This window comes from Chiloscyllium plagiosum, chromosome 27 (assembly GCF_004010195.1).
Source record: "Chiloscyllium plagiosum isolate BGI_BamShark_2017 chromosome 27, ASM401019v2, whole genome shotgun sequence".
NCBI classification, from domain to species: Eukaryota; Metazoa; Chordata; class Chondrichthyes; order Orectolobiformes; family Hemiscylliidae; genus Chiloscyllium; species Chiloscyllium plagiosum.
The window spans coordinates 11,106,033-11,130,892 of record NC_057736.1 but is presented as its reverse complement, the minus strand read 5'-3'; the positions used below and the strand labels follow the sequence as shown (position 1 = coordinate 11,130,892).

The window sequence follows — 24,860 nt, the reverse complement described above, 5'->3', positions numbered from 1 at the left end:
AATCTTTTCCACTAATCAGGCATTACAGTGTGTCCCTCAGCGGCTCATTCTGACTGTCTGGGGGAGCTGTCAATCATGGCGTGGTGACGTTCAACGTAGCGGAACCAACCAACTTCCGCGTCGAGTGAGGGGCGGAGTTGGTCCTCGAGGACGTCACCGGGGGCTTCGCGGAGCTGCCGGTCCCTGTTCTTTAGGCTGGGAAGCCCCGCGCCGTCTTCCTTTTCGGCGCCATGGCGGACGGCTTTAACAAGGTGCTGTCACCCCGCTCGCCGTTCACCTGAGGCAGCCCCTCTAACTCTGTCCCCCTCGAGCCCGTCCCCCTCCCCCCTTCCCCCTCAGGAGAGGCCGCTGCCTGATGTTTAGCGAAGGTGGTGTTTTGATAAGTTTTCCGAGCCCTGGGCCGGATGCGGCGTGAGTGAGGCCTGAGTGCGGGGCCTTGGTGAGAGGCTCCTGGTGGGAGAGATGGATGGATTCACCCCCCTCCAGGGTCTCTTCACCCGGTGACAGGGATTAGGCCGGGCTGCAGAGGGGAGATGGAAGGGTTTTTTTTTTATTTTTGCAAATTGCCTGAAGCCCACGTCAATGGAGCCCCGAGCTCGGAGCCAGGCGCTGCATGTGGTGACTGCAGCCACCAGGCCTGGGCCTCGGTAACCTGCTGGTGCCATCCCCATGGCTTTTTGTTTTGCGCTGTGGAGGCGGTTTGTATCACGCTTAAGCTAAAGGCAGTGGGGCAATCGAAGTTGGGCGGTTTTGCTAAAATTGTACAAGGCTAGAGCTGGAATACTCTGAGCAGTTTTGGCGCACCTTATCTAAAGGAAGGTGTACTGGCCTTGGAGGTGGTCCAGAGAAGGCTCACGAAGCACGTACCGAGCTAGGAGGGATTGTCTTAGGAGAGGTTGAGTATTTTGGGGCTGTGCTAATTGGGGTTTAGAGGAATCACAATTGAAGTCCACAAGATTCTTAAAGGATAGCTGCAGAAAGTGAGAGAGTCTAGGACCAAAGGGGCATGGTTCCAGAATAAGAGTTTGCACCTTTAAAGAGTTGAGGAGGAATTTTTTTACTATGGAGGTCTCTTAGGGCTGAGTCATTAACTATGTTCAAACTGAGATAAATTTTAAATCAGCAAGGAAGTTAGGGTTATGGGCAAAACAGATTAACAGATAATCCACAATCTCCTTAAATGGTCAAGCACATGCGATAGGCTAATGTCTTTGGTCTACACTAACCCATTTGGCTTGTACTCTTTACAGGTCCTGCTTATCGATGGCAGAGGCCATCTCCTTGGCCGTCTGGCTGCCATTGTGGCCAAACAGACCTTACTAGGTACTGTCCATTTATTCTGTATATTGCATGGCATTTAATTTAGGATGTTGATGAATAATTGCCTCTTTGAACATTTCAATGTGAATACATTTGGGCACTACCATCTGAAGGTCTAGTTTGTGATGCAGTTTGCTTGTTTAATCATGTAACATAGTTACTGTTTTTTTTAAACAAAGGTCATAAAGTGGTGGTGGTGAGGTGTGAGGGCATAAACATCTCTGGCAACTTTTATAGGAACAAACGTAAGTGTCTCTCTTGTCTTGTCTCATTCCCTAAAAATGCAGCTTGCTTTACATATAAGGCCTAGTTACACTGCAACTGATCTTGTGTAATGAGCATTCATTTACTACCATATTAATTAAAGTTCCTTGAAGTGGCAACTGAAGTGTTTGTGATGAATTAATGTGATTGAGTTTCTCAACAATGAGAATACCTCACATGCACTACCATCTGAGACACGTCAGCAAAAGTTTGTTTCAGTACAATTTTAGTGCTCATCTTGTTGATTTTCAACCCCATTTTAGGGTTCAGAGGTCTGTGGGAGCTCAGTCCATAAGTAATATTGAAAGTAGAGATTGATAGATTTGTGTTTACCAATGATGTGAAGGGTTATGGGGATAGTGTCGGTAAAAGGTATAAGTGTTTGTTCAGCCGTGGTCATATTAAATGGTGAAACTGGCTTGACTGACTGACTAAATAACCTATTCATGTGATATGCAACATTTGTACATTTTATAAGTAATGTTTCATGGATATTGCATGGACAACATTGAACATTAGACTTGACTCCAGCATGTAGTCAAATGGTGTTGACTTTATTCTGCACAGATATTCAGTTACCTCTCTCTCTATGTAGTCAAGTATCTCGCTTTTTTGCGCAAGAGGATGAATACTAACCCATCTCGGGGCCCATATCACTTCAGAGCACCAAGCCGAATATTCTGGAGGACCGTAAGAGGTAATATTTTACATTATAAGTTTAGCATAAATTGTAGCTGTACAAACTTGGCTGCTACATCACGGTCTTATTTGAAACAGTAATTGCATTTTTGAGAACACTGAATAAAGGGCACATTAATGAACAGCTTGCATATTTAATTGTGCCCAAATCTGCCATGGTGATATTATCAGAATGCTTTTAGTACACAGCTTTCTAAGGAGCTATTTTGACAGGGTGACCCAGTGAATAAATTAGGTCTGTATTTAAGTTGATGAGAGGTGATCTCATCAATGCATGTAAGATTCTGAAAGGGCATTTTATCATAGATATTCAAATTTTTATGCCATTTGGGGAGTCAAAAAAACAGCTTTGAGGATAAAGCTTCACCTTTACAAGTGAGAAGAGAAATTATGAATGCTGCATTGTTGAATACATTTATTTTTACGGTTGGGATAATGTATCTCTTGGGGGTACAAAATATGAATAGTGAGTAAGAAAGTGGAGTTGGAGTTTATGGTAGTACTAATGGGTGAAACAGGGTTAGGGTTGGCAAACAGTTAGGTTTACTCGTGCTACTTGTGTTCTCTATGACCAAATTTTGCTTGGAGCTAGGTATTAAGGATATTCACTTAAAGAGCATCAACTGAACAGGTTAGTGAGTAAATTCTAGACCTTGGATCCTGAGTGCGTGGCTTCAGTTAGTGGAGTGACTAAATCGGGGATGAGAGAAAGGCAGTACAAACATGATTAGGGTTGTCAGACTGGAGAATATTGCAGAGATAGTGAGGGGTGAGGATGACAGGAAGTAACTTGAAAATTAAAACTTTAAAATCTATGTTGCTGGTCAGACAATACAATGCAGGTCTGTGAGCACTCGGATGATGGGTGCATTGCATATCGGGAAGAACGTTTTGGATGAACTTTTACGTGTGGTTGATTCAAAGTGGATGGGTGGGTTCTGGACTGGAGAGCATCCCATAATTGAGTTTAAAGGCAACATAGGCATGGATGAGCATTTCAGCAGCAGGGTGCAGTCATGTTACATCCCACAAATCCCAGCTGGTTATCTTTTTGTAGGCCCTTTTTAGCACAACTTTAACCTGAAGCACATGACTCACTTTCATGCAATATGGTGTAATTAATATCTGATAGGCTGGAATAGCCTGGTTTACAGAAGATGATGCTATTTGCAGTTTTAATTCTTGCTTTCATTTTTTAAGAAGCTCTTTAAAACCTAGCTCTTTGACCAATATTTTTGGTCACCATAATCAAAAGTTATTTTAAGCCAAGTTGTTTGTTTCTAAATGTAATTCTGATTTTTGATGGGATATCTAATTTTCAAGTGTAAATGAAGCACTGAATCAATTGTGCATCAATATTTTTCCAATCTGTGTACACTTAACTACAGTTTATATCAGATGGTGATCCTACTGGAACAATTGACTATTATTTTTCATCAATCATTGAATACAGAAATATTTTTAATTGTGCTGTGATTGCTTCAAGGTATGTTGCCACACAAGACAAAACGAGGTCAAGCTGCCTTGGACAGACTGAAGGTCTTTGATGGGATCCCTCCTCCATATGACAAGGTGCGCAACCTTCCAGTTTTTGATTAATTCATGTTCCTCTTCTGTCACTGATGAGTTGTCATTACCTACATTGTTTGATTTTTAATGAGAACAAACTTGATACTGAGATAGAATAAGTTCACTTTTTTTAAGATCACTTTTTGTTCCTTTGGATTATTATTAATCTGAAATTTACGTTTGCAGAGGAAACGCATGGTTGTACCAGCAGCCTTGAAGATCGTACGTTTGAAACCAACACGAAAGGTAATTCATTTGCACCTGGTATGACAAACAGGTTTTGAGCTCAATAAGTCCAGGATGGCTCTCTGCAAAAGTGATTTAGATGATCCCACTTGCCAACAAGTCACTTCCCATGCTCTTTAAAAACAATCCAAGCCCTTCTATCCACATAACTAATACTTCTGCCCTTCGTGCTATGCTGATAAAACTTGTCAGGATCCTCTTTGATCCTTACTGAACTGTACAGATTGGGACATAGACTCTTGATGTTTTGGCTAGTTTTTTAAGTTTTTTTTGCTTTAGTACCCTATCTCAATCTGTAAAGATCAGGGTTATAAATGCCTGTTTGCCACTTCAACAACCTGTCTCGGTAGAGTTAATTCAAAGCTGGTTTGATGCTAACCAATGACTCTCACCACAAGAAAGAAGGGTGGCTGACGTAGTCTTGGTGGAATGAGGTGTTTCAGGTTTCTCCAGAAAAGTGTTCAAAAGCCTATTTAAGCATCTAGTCATTCGGGGAAATTAGGACAGATAGCTAAAGGCCTGCTTGAAGAAGGGAACTTTGAGGACTGTCTTAGAGGTGGAGAGCATAAGGTGGAAAGTGGAGTTGCAGGGGCTTGGTAGCTCATCCTTCCTCCTTTGGTGGAGCGATCAAGGACAGGAATATTAAAAGCTAGAATTAGACAGTGAAAGTAAGCCCATCGACCTAGCTGCTAATGCAGTATAGCTCATGCATGAAAAAGTGTATTTGCAGAATTTGTCTATCAGCTTCTATCACCTGAAGCTGGGCACATGGAATATTTGGGAGATTTGAACAAATTACATAAAGGTTGGCTTACATTGTAATAACTTAGACCACTGATGCCTGTATTATGTAAGAAAGACCTGCTGAACGGGGAACTGGGTCTCCAGCAAGAGAGCACAAGGGTCGACCCATCTTTCTTTCAAAGATGCCTGCAAGGGAGACATGAAGTCACTGAACATGAATGTAGAGAGGTGGGAGGACACTGCAAGTGATCGTTCTCGCTGGAGGCTGGAATTATGCAGAGGTCTGAAGAGGAGCTGAGGCTTGCTGCTGAAGAAAAGCACACCTGCTGAAAGAAACAGCACCAAGATAACACTGGACGACAACACCTATCACTGTAACTGAGACTACCACTCCTGGGTGGTCCTCTACAGCCATAACAGATGCTGCTTGACCAACAGAGATTGAAGCAAGACCTCCCAGGCTCAGATCCATGCTCTCATAGGACTAATGGATGTCACCACCAGTGTAAACAATTTCTTTGAGGCCTGCTGGTTCTTCTAAGAGATTAAACTGACAATTGTTTTTGAGAACAAATTTTAATTGGTGTTAATAGTAAAATTGTCCTTTTGAATGTCACCAGTCCCTCTGTTTCTTTGTTGCTATGAGTTTGCTTGTAATTATTTTATTGATGGAATTAAATACTCTGAAAGATTGTAGGATAATTTGGTGTTCAAGGGTTTGCACGTATGTATGTAGATCTGCAGATACTGTATGGTCCCTGACTCTTGTTCTGTCAATTTTGAGTCGTTGCAGTCAAGCCATATTCTACCATTACAAAATGTGATGACTTCTTCCATCCTGTAACCAAAAATACTGGACCAGCACAGAGGATGCTGATGATAAAACCGGGGCTTTCCAGGCCAAAGGGCTGCCTGGTTTTTTAAGTAATAGAGACTGTTGAAGTCATAGCAGGCCAGAGATGGGGCATAAAAAAGCACTGGCTGGTGAATTATGAAAACTATTAGGGTGAAGATGATAACCAGCAGCAGAGGTAGGACCTGTCAGTGACCAGGCTGAGAGTGAGGCCATAAGACTAAGGATTAGTTTTAAATGAGTTCTTTGTGTCTATATTCACGATAGAGGGTGATGTAAATATATAAATCAGGAACTGGGTCAGATATCCTTCAATAAATTAACATTGAGAGAAGGTTTTAGAAGATATAAAAATGGACAACTGCCCAGCACCATGTGGAATGTATACTGCTCTGGGAGCAAAGGGAGAAATTTGCATGGACTCAAATACTAGGGTACTGTTGGCCAGTGAGTCTAACATCAGTGATATTGGAAAAATGTAATGAACAGAATTCATTTTCATTCAATTCATCTAGAGTTAAATAAAATGTCACAACTGGAGCACTGTGCTAATCAACACACTATGGGAAGGATGTGATTGTGTTAGAGAGTGCAAAGGTGATTCAGTGGGTCTGGGTATTTTAGCAATGAAGAGATACTTGTTAGGTCATGTTTCGTAGAGTAAAGAGGGCTAATGGAAACCTTGACTTGAAGCACAAAGTAAGTAAGCATAAACCTTTCCCCTTCGAGATAAGGAACCAGGAGGCTTGATTTTTAAGGTAAGGAATAGGAAGTTTAGTTGGGATTTGAAGCCCTTGTGGGAGGAGGTTTTCACTCAGTCTGGTGTTTCTGGAACTTTCTGCCTGAAACAATGGTCAAAGTGTGAGCCCTCAATTTTAAGTATTTAGGTGAAACCTTGAAATGTCATAGCATACAAGGCCATGAGCCAAATACTGGAAAATGGAGTTTGACCCGACAGATGCTAGATGTTGTCTATGGGCCTTTTTCAGTGTTGTTGAATTTGGACTGTGTAATGCCCTCCAAATGCTCAATGTTCTTGACTCTGGAAAAATTGGTTTTGTGCAGTTTGCTGTCCTTGGTCGCCTTGCTCATGAAGTTGGCTGGAAGTACCAGGCAGTAACAGCTACCCTTGAAGAGAAGCGTAAAGAAAAATCCAAGCTTCACTATGAGAAAAAGAAGAAAATGTTGGTAAGGCCTGTGTTTGTTACAATATCTTCAACTTGCTGCAATTTTAAAAGGATAATGACACCAAGCTCTTGCTTTCTTGCAAGAATGATCCTACCACCTTCAGCTGCCTTCCCATGAAACATAACTGCTCATTTCCACAATTTTTCTTCCACCCAAACAGCTGACTGTGATCTTCATTGCTGTTTTCAGCTGAAATTAGAAGTTCTGTGCTGGCTTTTGATTATGAACTGGTATCCAATAATTGCCTGCCTGTACTTGGATTAAAGCAATTGTTAAAATTATTATCTGGAAGAACAAAATTCCATTTTATTCATGTCTTATGCATTCTGTTCACAGAAACTGAAGAAAATAGCTGAGAAGAATGTTGAAAGCAAAATAGCCAAGTACACTGCAGTACTGAAGCAATATGGTGTCCTTGTTTAATATATTCACTAGGGCATTGACAATAAAAGTTGTATAAAATAAAACTTGTTTACTGTGCCTTTATTTTCAGAATGTTCTTGGTTTGTTTTACTGCATGTATTTCTTTGGATGGAAAAACCCTTTCTCTGAGCTAACAGTACTTTTTGATCTTGAGTTGTTGCTAGAATGCTTAAAGGTTGGGTCGGGTGCTGGCAGGTGGGACTAGATTGGGTTGGGATATCTGGTCAGCATGGATGGGTTGGACTGAAAGGTCTGTTTCAATGCTGTACATCTCTATGACTCTATGGACCTATTTTCATATTGAAGTTCATGTGTTTTATTTAGCATTGTTTTGTGTGGATTGAGAAGCTGTGTTTGAGCTCAAGATAAAATTAGTTCAATGTCTTTATTCTCCCCTCTGCTGCATGTTTGGATGCTTGTAAACTTTGCGTGAATCTGATTGGAAGGGTTTTTCACAGAATGAAAATTGAACATTACAAGTGCATCCTGCCCTTCGTGTTAGTATTAACAGACTTGCAACCATATGTCCAGGGTTTTCCAGTTCCACCAGAGCAATGAAATCTGCCAGCTGCCATGGTAGACTGGTTGGCAAGGTTTAGATCACGTGGAATCCAAGGAAGTTGGCCATATGGATACAAATTGGCTTGAAGGTAGGAGACAGGGTGGTAGTGAAGATTTGTTTAACGGTCTGGAGGCCTGTGACCAGCGATTGTGCCATAAGAATTGGTGCTAGGTCCACTGCTTTTTGTCATTTTACGTAAATGGTTTGGATATGAATACGAGGTACAGTTATAAGTTTAGGAGAAAGTGAGGACTGCAGATGCTGAAGATCAGAGCTGAAAATGTGTTGCTGGAAAAGTGCCGCAGGTCAGGCAGCATCCGAGACGCAGGAGAATCGACGTTTCGGGCATGAGCCCTTCTTCAGGAAGGGCTCGTGCCTGAAACGTCGATTCTCCTGAGCCTCGGATGCTGCCTGACCTGCTGCGCTTTTCCAGCAACACATTTTCAGCTTTCCTGAAGAAGAGCTCATACCTAAAATACTGGTTCTCCTGCTCCTTGGATGCTGCCTGACCTGCTGCGCTTTTCCAGCAACACATTTTCAGCAAGGCAGATGCTGGAGATTAGAATCAAGAATCTGATGCAAGTGCAGCAGGTCAGGTAGCACCTGAGGAGCAGGAGAGTTGATGTTTAGGGCAAAAGCCCTTCATCAGAAATGAGCTGCCTGTCCTGCTGTGCTTTTCCAGCACCCCACACATATTTATAAGTTTGCAGACAACACCAAAATTGGTGTAATGGGCAGTGAAGAAGGTTCTCTCAGTGCAGTGGAACATTGATCAGATGGGATAATGATCTGAGGAGAGGCAGATGGAATTTCATCTAGAGAAATGAGGTGTTGCATTTTGGTAAGGTGAATCAGGGCAGAACTTAATGATTTAGTCCTGGGGAGTGTTGCGAAGGATGTAGATTCATAGTCCCTTGAAAATAGAGGAGCAGATAGACGGTGGTAAAGAAGGCTTTTGGCACGCTTACCTTCATTGGTCAGTGCATTGAGTATAGGAGTTGAGGTGTCATGTGGCTGTACAGGACATTGGTGAAGCCACTGTTGCAATACTGCACTCAGTTCTGGTCCAAAGGTGCGGAAAAGATTTACAAGGATGTTGGTGTGATTGGAGGGTTTACGCTGTAGGGAGAGGCTGAATAGGCTCTGGCTTTTTCCCAGGAGTGTTGGAAGCTGAGGGGTGATCTTATGAAGGTTTATAAAATCATGAGAGCATGGATAGGGTGAATAGCTAAGGTCTTATTTCCAGGTTAGAGGAGTCAAACTGGAGGGCATGAATTTAAGGTGAGAGCGGAAAGGTTTACCTGGTCTGAGTGGCAATTTTTCATGCAGAGGTAGTATGAATGGAATGAGGAAGTGGTGGAGATTGGTACGATTACAACATTCAAATGGTATCTGGATGGGTATATGAATAGAAAGGGTTTATAGGGATAAGTGCAAGTGAATGGGATGAAATTAATTTAGGATATCTGGTTGGCATGGATGAATTGGACTGAAAGGTCTGTTTCTATGCTGTATGACTTTAATTTATGAATGGGATTCCTGAGGACACAACAAAGCATTTTTCTTTCCTAACGAGAGTGGAACAATTTCTAATATTTTGCTCTATTGTCAGAATATTGTTGGTATCTGCATCCTTTTAACACCTTTCTAGTCAAAACTTTGGTGCTATTGCTTTAAGCTGTATATACTTGCCTCTTATTTCCTCCACCCGGCATTCTATGGTATGTGACAAATGGAAGAAGTTTCTCAGCTGATTTATGAATTTCTACCCTTCACACAAGATGTGGAATGTGTATTTGAAATTACCATCCTCCATGACTAGAAAATAGCAATGTTTAGAAATCACTTGTTGATAGCGTATTACAGATCATTGCAAGTTGTTAGGAGAGAATGTTACTGGTTAAAGTTGAGAAATTGATGCTTTGCATCACCTGGCTGAATGGGAATTTCTGCTGTTCTTACTGCCTGCCATTGGTGTATTTTGGAAGGATTTACAGTTTGCTAAGCCTGTTTGACTGTGTTATGAACAAAGCTTCCTTGGCCATCAAGTGCTGGAATGGGATTCCGATCAAAAGCAGGAATACCACATTGTCACAAAACTTTCTGTGTCTTGTAACTCCACTGTATGATCAATGCAGTTCAGTCACCCCTGTCTGGGGGATGGGGGAGTTGTCAGCCCAGGACTTGTTTTTTTCCAGTGCTCCTTAACCACAAGTCCTTTATTACTTTTTATGGACAATACAAGTAGTTACATGAACCTAGGTGTGTTTATTGAAATTAACTGTCTAATGAATCTTTTTTAAAACATTTGCACACAGTCGTGAAACTCAACTTACAAACAGTATGAACAACCCTCTCTTACCATAATAGAAACAATGTGACATTTTGCAATCACTAAATCTGGATCTCAATGTATTGTGTTACATGCAACAAAGCAGAAGCTGCTGTTGTCTGTGTGAGCTCATTGTCTACACCTTCCCGAATGGGTTGGAAACTGAACTCTAGGGAATTCCGTAACTTGAGCTCAGCTGCTTTTGTCTCTTGCTTGAAAAGATATAATCAGTAGAAAATTTAATGTAATTTTTAAAATCGGATGTCATTGTTTTAAAACCATAGAAATGATAGGCCACGCAGATGGTGTGCTTATTGGCAAAACATGAAGCATGTTTTGTATTTGTATTTGCTGCCTCAGAGGTGGATGCATCATATTGAAGATGACAATTTTGTTTTTACATTTGAAGGGCTTAATGCAGGGAGTTAATGTTAATTTTCATTATTAGGAGTTGGCTGAAATCCTGTCTCAAAGATGATTGCATCTGTTAAACAGCTGGAAAGTTGCTTCTGTGATGAATTTGCCAGTCTCTCATTGATTGCTGTTGTGCACAACTCTAGATATGAATTGTCAATTGGAAAGGTCAGAGGTATACTGTTTATAGGAAACATTGTCGCATTGGTGCAGTGAGCAGCATGGGAGAGCAGATTATCCTCGATTTAAAAATGTCTGATCTGGGAATATTTGGAATTTTTTTTAACGTAATTGCTATTTCTCGTTTGAGGATAACGTCTTTCAACACTTGTGGGTGTCCCATCTGAAACAGTTCACGTTTTTTGCTTTTAACTCTAGCAAAAAATTTTGTAACTCCAGGTTGGAAAGTTGAGGATCACTGTTTTGCAAATTTTTATTTCAATTACGACGTCCACACATCCTCTGTTGAAACCCCTGTTTAAAAGCATTCTTATATTTTCAGCAGCTTTCCCTATTTTCCACATCGATTTGACCAATGTCAGATATTCAACTATGGAGGGTATATTCTAAGCTATTTCAAAAGCCATTGCAATTGGAGATGCTTTTGGGTAAATTAAGATCATAGGAGAATTGCTTGCAGTAAAAAACACTTGTGACCAAATGCATTAATCTGTATTAACCATATTCTGTTTCATTTGTGTTTTTTAATCATTTTGTCCTGTCTATTTTCATAAAATGTGAACATCAGAATTAATAAATACATTTCCCTGAAGTATGATCACTACTTAGATTTTTTTTTCACGCAATCCTCAGAAATATGGATTCACTTTATGACGAGGACTTAGCACATTTTGGTTGTCAATCGCACAGCAACACACTTTTTCAAGAGTATGTATGTATGCAGAGATTTCTCCCTGCAAAGTTCACATTTTCTAATCAACCTGTTCACTTTTAATTCTCAACCTCTGAGTTGGGAGGACTTGAGCCCAGGTTTCCTGGATCAGAAGTAGGGACATCACCACTCTGCCACAGGAATCCTATCCCTACTGAATTGTTTTTTTCTTAATCCCTCCTGGGTTTAGGGAAATAAGGCTAAGCATTCTCCGCAGTAGGAGAAAGTGAGGAGTGCAGATGCTGGAGATTAGAGTTGAGTGTGTGGTGTTGGAAAAGCACAGCAGGTCAGGCAGCATCCGATGAGCAGGGGAATCAACTTTTCGGACATAAGCCTAATGAAGGTGCTTTACCAGCACCACACTTGTTCTCAGCAGTACCCAATTTTTTTCTTCCACATGACCTGTGAAAGGATTGTAGATGTCTCACTAAAGGACAAACTCAGCAGGAGATCTAAGGTTGGTCATTAATTTTACGTTTACAAGAAAACGTAATGATGTGGGTAAGTGAAAATGCTGTTCATTGTTTTGATATTATACAAACTGAATTGAGTCCATCCATAACTGAAGTAAACCAGTTTAACAATCATTATTGCTTCTCATTTCTCCAGCCTGGTCTGCCTTATTTCTAATGCAGGGTTTTTGCCCAAAATGTCAATTTTTCCTGCTCCTCTGAGACTGCCTGACCTGCTGTGCTTTTCCAGCATCACTCTAATCTAGACCCTGGTCTGCCTTATGGTACATAATGGTGAAAGAATATTACTACATTTTTGGATTATGTTTTTATTGTAGAATTGGGAAGTATGAGCAAACTGAGCATTGCCCAATCACCACCATCTAGTATTTGAGATCTCCATAAACTTCACTGATACTTTCTCTCGATAATAAAACAGGTATTACTTCTGATTTCAATTTGACTTTTTTAATACTTCTCTCTCAAATGATGAATTATCAGTTATATTTCTATTAAAAGATGATGTATTAAACAGGGGTTTGCCTAATTTTCTATACATTTTACTTGTGTTTTCAAAACTGAATTTCCATATTACTTCTATTTCATCGCCCTTTTTCTTGTCCAATTCTATGAACCTGAAATCTAATCACAGCACCGCTTGAAAACAGTCGAAGATGTCACTCCTGTAACATCCGTTTCTTTTACTTTAGCTGGCTATATCAACATCGTTGGTGAGGCCAATATTTTTAAACTATACAAGTCATTCCCTCAGAAAAAATAAATTTATTCACTCATCCAACTACAACTTCTCTCTTTATTAAGTCACTCTTTAATTCAACTCCAGACAATGGAAATGTTTTGCAATCTCCTTGCGTGCTTCCAATAATTATGATTTGGAGGGGCTGGTGTTGGACTGGAGTGGACAAAGTTAAAAACCACAACATCACGTTATAGTCCAATAGGTTTATTTGGAAGCTAGTGCTATGTCCAATAAATGTATATTTCTGATCTTTAACCCATCTGGAAGACAGGTGTCTTCAGCCAGCATCAGTGACTGATTTGCACATGTTTCTCAATATCTTTCTTGGATTGCCTCCTTGATTAGAAGAATAAGGAACTACTGCTTTTGAAATAAAATATTCATAACCACCTTTCTTTATTGTCCTGAGCCATCTCTCCCTGACTTGTAGGTTCTGAGAGAATATACTCCAGTATTATTTTCTTTATATCAATTTTTAAGTTCCGGCCTTTCTTCTTCAAGCTTTTTTGTGTTCAATCCCAAAAATTAGTAGCTTTTTCATTCCCAGTTTTCTTTATTCCTCCAATTACCTTGTTACAACCACTACTTCACACAATTGAGAGATATGTGTATCTGACAGAACTGCTGTGTCTTAGTTTTTTGATACTTGACATTCATCTAAATAATTCTTAATGGTTATCAGAATTCTATTTCAGAATCCTTCCAGTATCATCATTTCTCATGTTTTAACTTGTTTCTCTGAAAATTCAGTGATCAAAACCATAGATGGCTTAATTATTTTTCCCATGCAAATTCTACAGATGTCTAATTAGGTTTCCTCCTTATGGTACTGCATTTTAATTGATACACTTCAGGGTCAAATTTTAAGAAGTGATAATTTCTTTTTTAACATTGATAGTCTGCAGATTGATTGTTTCTCTGAAAAACTGGCCATTCATTGGTGTACCCATCAACCGTAAGATTCAGCTTCACAGCTATCTTTACAAAACTCTCTGAAGAAGAATTATATTGGACTTGATACTTTAATTTTTGTTCTCTCCACAGATGCTGCCACACTTTCTATTTTTGTTTCGGATTTCCAGCTTCCCCAGTGTTTTTGCTTTTCCTTTTATTTTCCAACTCTATCCTCTGTAAATTCAGACATGAAACGCAGATCTCCAGTTAAATTCCTCAGTGGAATAAGAATCGTTACCTTAACTATTTTTTTGTTTCCGCGTTTATTCTAAGATTTCCTTTAGCTAAAACATGCTATATGACTTTCCCATTTAGAGTATAGCATTTTTCATTCAATTTCCCTTCCATTGGTCTTCATTTTGTTCTTTTTATTTCTCTCTTTTCACTTCAAGGCTTATTTTCTTTTCTTCATTCTCTTTACATTGTAAATGAGTCGAGTAAGCTATTTGCTTTTTTGTGTCTGCTGCAACATTATGATCATGGCTGATAAGGACTCTTCTTTCTTTGCCCTTATTTTCTCTCTTACTTCCAATTCAAGTCTTTTCATTTCTTTCTCTGTTCTTCCTCTTATTGAAGTCATAGAGATGTACAGCATGGAAACAGACCCTTCGGTCTATCCCGTCCAGGACGAGGAGGTATCTCAACCCAATCTAGTCCCACCTGCCAGCACCTGGCCCATATCCTCCAAACTCTTCCTATTCATTTACCCATCCAAATGCCTCTTAAATGTTGCAATTGTACCAGCCTCCACCACTTCCTCTGGCAGCTCATTCCATATACGTATCACCCTCTCCGTGGAAAAAGTTGCCCCGTAGGTCTCTTTTATATCTTTCCCCCCTCCCCCTAAACCTATGCCCTCTAGTTCTGGACTCCCTGACCCCAGGGAAAAGACTTTGCCTATTTACCCTATCAATGCCCCTCATAGTCTTTAAGTTTTTTTTCAATTTTAATTAAATCTTAGCTACTTACTGCGATTTTAGGTTTTCCTCCTTTTAATTCTAAATGTCAGGTAATCAGTTTAAGCATTTTAACCTTGTGAGCTCCTGCTTTTATTTCTACCTTGAACGTTAATGCTGACTCTGTGTACAGCCTTTTGTTTTAAATGATCCAGTTACAGTTTCTTACCTTAGAAAAAGTTTAGCCATGTCAAAATTCTAATGTGTAATATACTTTACAAGCTCTTCCATTTTATGTCCTGCAACTCCATGTGCTCATTTTTAAAAAGAAGATTCACAAACCCCTCTTAAATATAATAGATTTAAATTCCACTAAAAGCATCCACTTTGTAAAGATCCCGGATGATGACACTGAACAAGTCAGATTCCAGACTGAAACCTGAAACACACATTTTTGTTAGGTTTTTTGGGGGGGTTAAGTTATTGAACACATTCATAAGAGGCTATCACTGTTCTTTATGTAATAAAGTTTTTTTTAACTAATAAAGAATAGCAAATATACACTCAAATGGAAGGATCTTATAAACAGCAAAAATGAAGATTCAACCCTTTTTCCTATCAATATCCTATACAGACACTCAAATGAAATGAAGTATCTCCTATTGTCTCTTTAAGATTTCTTATTTAACTAGCGAGGTCAGAAATATTTCCTTTTTGGTGACTTTCTACGCAGTCACCAGACCTGATTCTCCTTTACTATCTGTCCTCAAGACACAAGTAGACAAATGCACTGATTTTTTTTTCTTACTTTGAGGTTAATTAATTAAACGTGGAATTGAAAGCTAGCATCATTAATAGTGCCTTGAAACTATCAATTACTGTAGATCCCTTTTGGCTTACTACAGTCCGTAAACAAAATGAATCTGTCTTGGCTTACTTGTGACTCCAGACCACAACAACATGTTTGACCTAGTTCAAGTGCAATTAGGGGTCACCAAAAATGTTAATTTTGCCTGTAATGCCTACCTCCCAATTTAAAAATTTCATTTAGTTCTTGGTGGTTTCCAACTAATTAGCTTCTCAAAATCAACATTGTCAAACCCTCTCAAGAACTTATATATATTTGTCTGAGATCTCTATTTCAGAGGTTAAAGGCCATTCAGTTTGATTCTTAAGATAGTTCTGTCATTCCAGGATCTAGTGAACGTAAGTATTTTCCTGGAGACAGACACACTTCTCTGTCATCAAGAGAAAGAGTCTAGAAGGTCATTTTACCTGCCCATTGTCAGGTTTTGGGACATTTGTGCAAGACTGTAGAGGAAATTGCAGTGGGAGTGAGAGGATCCAGTTTAGTATAGTTAGGTACCTAAAGCATAAGTTGGAATGGGAAAGAAGTTCTGCTTCGGGCATATGAGCAGTTGGGGGCTAAATTAAAAAAGCAGGAAGTCTGATTACTTGAGCCACAAGCAAATTGTTCGAGGGAGATAAGATTACAAGATGAATGCATGACTCAAAGACTTGTGTGGGAGAAGTGGTTTTCAACTCAAGGGGCTCTGGCGCCAGTAAAACAGAAAATCAAATCAGAACCATGCTAGGAGTGGTGTTCTGGGGAGTTATATAATTTGGGCAACAGAGAGGGCTTTTGACTAAAATAGTGGGGGAAGGTGTCACATGAGAGAAGATGTGAAAACAAGATAATAAAGCAGGGTATTAGTTGACTAACATGAAATAGAAAGGAAATGAGTCATTTTGATTTGGCAAATTGTAAGTAGTGGAGTGCCACATGAATCATGGAGTGGCCTTGACTATTTCCAATCCATATCAATGACTTGGGTGAATAGACTGAATGTATGGTAGCTAAGTTTGCTGATCACAAAAATACATAAGAATGTCAACTGTCAAGTGGACGTAGAGTCCACAAAGGGATGTAGAAAGGTTAAGTGAGTGGGCGAAAATTTGACAGTTTTTAAAATTCTTTCATAGGATGTGGATATCACTAACAAGATCACCACTTGCTGTCCTTGCAAGGGCAGTTAAAAGTCAACCATGTTTCTATGGACCTAAAGTCACATATATTCCAGACCAGGTGAGGATGGCAGATTGCCTTCCCTATCGGGCATTGATGGACTGGATGAGTTTGTGACAATAATCAATGATAATTTTATGATCATACCATTAAGATTGGCTTTTGTCCCAGATCTAATTAATTGCATTTATATCCTACCAGCAGGTAAGGTAGGATTATTACCACTATGGCAACATCTCCCTCTGGACTGCGATGTGAGAAAATGTGAACTTGTCACTTTGGCAAAGAAAAGCAGTAGACTATTTAAATAGTGAGAGCAGAATTTTGTAGCTCAGAGGGATCTGAGTGTCCTGGCATATGAACCCTAATGTTAGTATGCAGGTACAGCAAGTTATTAGAAAGGTGAATGGAATGTTGTTATTTGTTGTAAGGGGAATGGAATGTAAAAGTAGGGATGTTTTACTGCAGCTGTACAGGGCTGGATTAGACCATATCTGGCGTGTTTTGTGTACAGTTTTGATCTGCTTATTTGAAAAAATTACAATTGCATTTGAAATGTTATTTAGAAATTTAGAAGAAAGAGTGGTGATCTTACTGGAACATATAAGATCCTGGGGGAAATCGATAGGGCCAATATTGACAAGATTTTTTGTGGGGAAAAGTACACCAAGGGAACATAGTTTAAAAATAAGAGGTCCCCTTTTTGAGACAGAGGTGAAGAGAATTCTTTCCTCTCAGATGGCCACTGGTCAATGAAACACTCTTTAAGAAATCAATACAGGCTTGATAATTGAACATAAATTAGTTGCTAGATTAGTTGGCAGTTAGGTCTAATTGGGAGAAAATAACTTAATTGCATTGTGCTTGGTAAAGCCTCAGCCAATTGGAGCTGACTTGCCAACCAATCCGCATCCTTTTCTCATGAAGTATAAATTATTATTTGCTTTGAAATTTGACACTTTTGACCGTATCCAGAAGGTGCAAGATGAGAAGCTGTAACAACATGTTTCTTTTTTTCAGCAATACTCAAGAATACTAATTAGTGTGAAGGAGATGGAGGAGAAAATGTGAGCAGATTTAAATTATAACAACAATGGAAGGGTCTTCATTAACCAGATACAGGCAGAAGGAGATAATAAGTTGAGTGAAGGGAATGGATTTTTTTTAACTTAAAAATACTTTCTTAATCAGTATGTTGAGCTCAACATGGACAAAACTATTTCCACAAATGAAATGTGCCAGCTGAAATAAGTTACAAGTAAGAGCACCTAATGAACAATAACAGCTTGAGAGTAGCACCATTAGATTGACAGTAAACATGGAAAGGGACAAAAGAGGTGAAGACTAATTTACATGTTTTCAAGGAGTCCAACCCAGATGTTTTGGAAACAAATATTGGCAGGTTAAATAGTTAATGAGCAATGGGAGGCCGTCAGGAAGGAGTTATTCAGGTATAGATTAAACACGTTTCCATCAGAGGCAAAGGTAGGGTATCCAAAACAAGAAGGAGCTCCCTTGCTGACTAAGGCAATTGAGATTAATATGAAGCAAAGGAAGGAGGCCTGATTATGCATTAATAAATCAGAGAATCCAAGAAAGAAAAAGATACATTTTTAGGTTGTAAGCACATCAAGGTGTCAGAGAGCAAGTGGGAATATGGCATTGGGTTAGATGTTTAGCCATGATGGTGGAGCAGGCTCAAACAGCTGCTCCTAGTTTCTATGGTTAATAAATGTGAAGGAGGAGTGAGGCAGGAAAAATAGTGCAAAGAGTTTGTCACTGTCAAAATGATGGGTGGATAAATTGATAAAATTAAAAGATATTTCTGGCAAGTTAAATCATCTTCTTGGATCAGAGTATGCTTAAAAGAGAATTAACAGAGACTTTCAAAATGATAAGGCATTTCAATAAAACTCTTTTCACTGGCATGGCATTTGTAACTAGGGGACAAGGATTTGAGATACCTGACAAATGATTCAGAGTGGGAATAAGGAGAAATGCAGAATGCACTTCCTAAAAGGCTGATGTATGTAAGGTTCAAAAGTAAAAAGTGACAGGGAATAGGTGCCTGACGATTCTGGTCTCCTTCCTGTAGGAAGGATGTTGTGAAACTTGAAAAGGTTCAGAAAACATTTACAAGGATGTTGCTAGAGTTGGAAGGTTTGAGCTCTACAGAGAGGCTGAATAGGTTCGGGCTGCTTTCCCTGGAGCATCAGAGGTTGAGGGGTGACCTTATAGAGGTGTATAAAATCATGAGGGACATGGGTAGGGTAAATTTATTAAGGTATTTTCCCTGGGGTGGGGCAAGTCCAGAACTAGAGGGCATAGGTTTAGGATGAGGGGGGAAAGATTTAAAAGAGACCTAAGGGGCAACCTTTTTATGCAGAGAAAGGTGTGTGTGTGGAATGAGCTGCCAGAGGAAGTGGTGGATGTTGGTACAATTACACCATTTAAAAGGCATCTGGATGGGTACATGAATAGGAAATGTTTAGAGGGATATGGGCCAAGTGCTGGCAAATGGGACCAGATTAGGTTAGGAAATCTGGTCAGCATGGACGAGTTGGACCGATCGGTCTGTTTTCGAGCTGTACATCTCTATGACTCTATACTGTGGGGAAAGAGAGGAGAAATGGAGTCAGATGGCAACGTCATGAAAGGTTCATTATTAGTATGATGTGTTAAATAGCCGACTTCTCCACGTTATGTTTCAATTTATGAAGGTGGCTATTCTCAGTCTGATTAGAATGCTTTTTAGGTTGCTGAAGGTATTAGGAAGGAAATAGCACTTTTCATTACTTAACCCGTTATTTTGAACATTAATTTGGGATTCTACGTTTTCCACCAATGAGGAGAGGTTAACTAACTTTCTCCTTTGTTTTGAACACTCTTCAATCCTAAAGCATTGGAATGAAGATTGGGGTAGGCAATTCAGCCCTTCGAGCCCACTCTGCCATTTTGGCTCCAACCAAAATCTTTCAATTCTCTTTGTCAATTGTATTGATGTTTTTGACAAGGTGCCTCATGAAAGACTGATCCCGGAGGTTAGATCATGGGGGTTCAGGGTAGAGTATTGGTTTGGATAGGACTAACTGACTGACAGAGAGCAGATGATTGGGATAAATGGTGAACTGTAACTAGTGTGATGTCACAGAATTCAATTCTCGGACTGCAACGATTTACAATCTATGTAAATGATATGCAAGCAGGGACAGAATGTAACATAGCAAAATTTATGGATGATACTAAAATAGGTGGGAAAACAGGCAGTGATGAAGAGATAAAGAGTTTACAGATGGATATTGAGGGGAAAATGGGTCAGAATCTGGCAGATGGAACTTAATGTGGATAATGCAATATTTTATTTTGCTTGCCAAAATGCACAAGGCAACATATTTAAATGGGAAGCAGATTCAAAGTGCGTCAGTGCAGAGGAATCTGGAATGTATGTGTCTGGCAGATGGAACTTAATGTGGATAATGCAATATTTTATTTTGCTTGCCAAAATGCACAAGGCAACATATTTAAATGGAAGCAGATTCAAAGTGCGTCAGTGCAGAGGAATCTGGAATGTATGTGCATGAATTGCTGAAAGTGGGTATGCAGGTGCAGCATATAATCAGAAAGGCCAAGGGAATCCTGGCATTTATTGTAGTAATGTTAAAATTATACAAGATGTTGGTGAGACCACATCTGGAATAGTGTATCTAGTTCTGGTCTCCTTAATTGAGTAAGTTGGTTGTAGCACTGGAGGCAGTTCAGAGGAGGTTCACAGGTTGATTTGTGGAATGGTTGAATAGCTTGGGTTGTACTTGTTGGAGTTCAGAAGAACAAGGAGGGATCTGATTGAGGCATATAATATGCTAAAGGGGATTGATAACCTGGACTTTGAACAGATGTTCCCCCTTGTGGGCCAGTCTTGAACAAAAGGGCGTAGATATAGAGTGAGATGAGGAGAAACTACTTTTCCCAGAAGATTGAGAGTTGGTGGAAGTCACTGCCGCTGAATGCAGTGGAGGCAGAATCAATCAACACATTCAAGAAAGAAATAGATACGTTGGTAATAAAAACTGGGGTAAAGAGCTTTGGGGAGCAGACAGGAGAGTGGAGTTGAGACGAGGATAAGTTAAATGGTGGAGTGGGCTCAAAGGGCTGAATTGCCTACCCCACACTTCATTCGATGCTTTAGGATTGGAGAGTGTTCAAAACAAAGGAGAAGGTTAGTTAACTCCTCCTCATTGGTGGAAAACTTAGAATCCCAAATTAATGTTCAAAATAACATGGGTTAAGTAATGAAAATCAATGTGGGTTTATTAAAGGCAAATAGCATCTGACAAATGTGATTTGAGTCCATAAACGAATTTCAATGGAGGCAGTTGAAGTTGGTGCAACTGATCTTGTGTGTACAGAGTTTCAGAGGGTGTTTGCACAAGTAATATAAAAGATTTGTTCACATAATGGATGAATGGGGCAGTGGATATGTGGATACAAAATTGACTAAAATTAACATAATTAGCAATGAAGAGTCTTTATTTTACACTGGAGGGAAGTGGACTCTGACATCCCTCAAGTCAGTATTAAAACTTTGGTTTATTGGATTCATATGATCCAGATTTGAGTTTTTAAGAGATACATTTTCATGAGATGAGGGCATCATTGTTGTTAGTTGCCCATCCCAAATTGTCCTTGAACTGAGTGACATGCTAGGCCATTTCAAAGGGCAGTTAAAGGTTACCACATTTCTGTGGACTGTAATCATATATAAAGTTAAAAATCTCACAACACCAGGTTATAGTCCAACAGGTTTATTTGGAAGCAGTAGCTTTCGAAGTTCCAAAATAAACCTGTTGGACTATAACCTGGTGTTGTGATTTTTAACTTAGTCCACCCCAGTCTAACACTGGCTCCAACACATCGTATAGAAGTCAGACCAAGTCAGGATGGAAATTATGTTGCCTGGAAGGACACTAGTCAACCAGATTGATGGTGACCATGATTGTGAAAAAAAACCATTGAGAACCAGTTTTATATTCCAGATTTTATTGAGTGAATTTAAATTCCACGTGTGGATGGTGGGATTTGTATCTGAGAGCATTAGTCTGGGTCTCTATCAAATTTCTTAACTGGTAATGTTCCCATTGGGGTGTGGGTGCAGTTCCAAAATTCGCAGAGAGGGTAGTTGCATCCCTCAGGAGTATAACAACAGACTGCTGAAATCAGAAGGCACAACACAGGGAAGATTTATGATATCACTTGATTGGAGGCAATTCAGGGAATGTTCAATAGGATAATCCCTAAAATGAAGGAATTTTCTTATGAGCAAAGGCCAAACAGTTTGATAAAATGAAAGGTGATCTTTGTGAAACATGTAGGTTTGTTTGGGGGCTGTACATGATAAATGCTGAGGTGATGTTTTCCCTCTTCGGAGAGTCTAGGACCAGAGGACATGGTCTCAAAAATAAAGGGGCAGCAATCTGAGGTTGAAATGAGGAGGGATTTCTGCTCTCAGAAGGTTGAGAATCTTTAGAATTTCTTTCTGTAGAGATCTTTTGGGGCTGAATGCTTGTGTATATTTAAGACTGAGACAGGTAGATTCTTGGTTCATTGGGGGAATCAGGGGTTATGGGGAAAGGGCAGAAAAGTGGACTCATAGAATGTTGGATTAGCTCTGATCCTATTCAATGATGGACCAGGCTTGAGGGGCCAAACAGCCTACTCTTGTTCCTATTTCTTATGGTCTTATGGAACATTGAAAGAAGCAAAGCAGACTGACCATCATTTTCCAATTCCCTATGGCTACAGGCATGGCAAGAGGACTGAAGGAGCTACTGCTAACTTTGGTAAGAAGGAAGGGATATATTAAGCAATTACAAACCAGTCAGGCTAACCTATTACTGGAAAGAGTTAGTATGATTGAGTTAAATCACCATTTAGAAAAGGGTGGACTAATCAAGGACAATCGACATGGTTTTGCTAAGGAATGGTTACGTCTGATTAAATAGACTGATTTTTTAAGTTAGTCCAGAAGAGTCGGATTGGAATAATGCATTTGATGTAGTATATATGGATTTTATATGAAAAGTAAAATGCAGTGGAATCATGATAAACAAGCCATGTCAAAATTGACAGCTAACAGAGTCATGCTCAATAAGTGTTTTTGTAGCTGGAAAGATGTTTCCAGTCATATTATGGGGCTCAACACAAGGTTTCTTTGCTCTTCATAGTGAACGTTCTTCATGGGTACCAAAGCAGCAGCAGCAGAGGACTGCAGGAACCCATAAATCGACTATCTTGATAAGACAACAAAGTGACTAATGATATTCAATCCTGAGAAATGTATTATGGAGAAATATGTTATGGAGGGCTAACAAGACAAGTAAGTACAATGTATCATAAATAATGGGATACCAAGACATTTAGAGAGACAGCCTACTAGGTATGCATATCTACAGATGTCTGAAGGTGGTTATGAAACCATATGTGATACTTCTGTTTATTAGATGAGGCACATTTTATGAAATTAGGACAGTCTGCATAAAACAATTATTAAACCATAACGACAGTATCACTCCATTAAAAGGAGAATGAAGTTACACCGGAGAGAACAGGTGTTTGTGAGAATGTTGCCAGTATTGGGATGTTTTAACAGGAAGATTTATAAGCTGGGGCTGCTTTAACTGGAATGGAGGGGCTGCAGATATAATTTGCTAGACCTCCAATCTGAAGGAGCTGTTTACCCACCCCCACCCTCCTCTAGCTTATCTCTCCATGCTTCAGGCTCTCTGCCTTTATTCCTGATGAAGGGCTTTTGCCCGAAACGTCGATTTTGCCTGTCCTCAGATGCTGCCTGAATTGCTGTGCTCTTCCAGCACCACTGATCCAGAATCTGGTTCCCAGCATCTGCAGTCATTGTTTTTACCTCGTTGATTTTTTAAGTTAGTCCAGAAGAGTCGGATTGGAATAATGCATTTGATGCAGTATATATGGATTTTATATGAAAAGTAAAATGCAGTGGAATCCATGATAAACAAGCCATGTCAAAATTGACAGCTAACAGAGTCATGCTCAATAAGTGTTTTTGTAGCTGGAAAGATGTTTCCAGTCATATTATGGGGCTCAACACAAGGTTTCTTTGCTCTTCATAGTGAACGTTCTTCATGGGTACCAAAGCAGCAGCAGTGGACTGTAGGAACCCATAAATCGACTATCTTGATAAGACAACAAAGTGACTAATGATATTCAATCCTGAGAAATGTATTATGGAGAAATATGTTATGGAGGGCTAACAAGACAAGTAAGTACAATGTATCATAAATAATGGGATACCAAGACATTTAGAGAGACAGCCTACTAGGTATGCATATCTACAGATGTCTGAAGGTGGTTATGAAACCATATGTGATACTTCTGTTTATTAGATGAGGCACATTTTATGAAATTAGGACAGTCTGCATAAAACAATTATTAAACCATAACGACAGTATCACTCCATTAAAAGGAGAATGAAGTTACACCGGAGAGAACAGGTGTTTGTGAGAATGTTGCCAGTATTGGGATGTTTTAACAGGAAGATTTATAAGCTGGGGCTGCTTTAACTGGAATGGAGGGGCTGCAGATATAATTTGCTAGACCTCCAATCTGAAGGAGCTGTTTAGATAAGATTTTTGAACAATGAAAGAATTAAGGGTTATGGTAAGTGGGCAGGTAAGTGGAGCTGAATCCATGAAAAGATCAACGATGATATTGTTATATATGGCGAAGCAGGCTCAACAGGCCAGATAGCTATTCCTGCGCCTACTTCTTATGTTCTTACTTTTAGATTAGATTAGATTACTTGTTGGGCCGCAGGGTCTGTTTCCACACTAAGTCCACACCGCCCCGCCGAAGCGCAACCCACCCATACCCCTACATTTACCCCTTACCTAACACTATGGGCAATTTAGCATGGCCAATTCACCTGACCTGCACATCTTTAGACTGGGAGGAAACCGGAGCACCCGGAGGAAACCCACGCAGACACGGGGAGAACGTGCAAACTCCACACAGTCAGTCACCTGAGGTGGGAATTGAACCTGGATCTCAGACACTGCGAGGCACGGTGGCACAGTGGTTAGCACTGCTGCCTCACAGCGCCAGAGTCCCGGGTTCAATTCCCGCCTCAGGCGACTCACTGTGGAGTTTGTACGTTCTCTCCGTGTCTGCGTGGGTTTCCTCCGGGTGCTCCGGTTTCCTCCCACAGTCCAAAGATGTGCAGGTCAGGTAAATTGGC

General features: G+C 39.9%; 1 protein-coding gene and 2 non-coding genes across 3 annotated transcripts; all 3 read left to right on the top strand.

Moving 5' to 3' along the window:
• The first annotated feature begins 133 nt into the window (after nucleotides 1–133).
• Nucleotides 134–7,350, top strand: rpl13a (ribosomal protein L13a). Its single transcript, XM_043717405.1, has 8 exons — nucleotides 134–251; nucleotides 1,251–1,323; nucleotides 1,500–1,565; nucleotides 2,180–2,281; nucleotides 3,770–3,855; nucleotides 4,039–4,098; nucleotides 6,761–6,883; nucleotides 7,220–7,350. The coding sequence occupies exons 1-8, from the start codon at nucleotides 231–233 to the stop codon at nucleotides 7,304–7,306; spliced, it is 618 nt and encodes a 205-aa protein (XP_043573340.1). The 5' UTR covers nucleotides 134–230; the 3' UTR covers nucleotides 7,307–7,350.
• Nucleotides 1,708–1,783, top strand: LOC122563790. The gene has a single exon (XR_006315729.1). It is a non-coding gene; the product is annotated as a small nucleolar RNA Z195/SNORD33/SNORD32 family (small nucleolar RNA).
• Nucleotides 3,895–3,968, top strand: LOC122563791. The gene has a single exon (XR_006315730.1). It is a non-coding gene; the product is annotated as a small nucleolar RNA SNORD34 (small nucleolar RNA).
• Nucleotides 7,351–24,860: the final 17,510 nt, after the last annotated feature.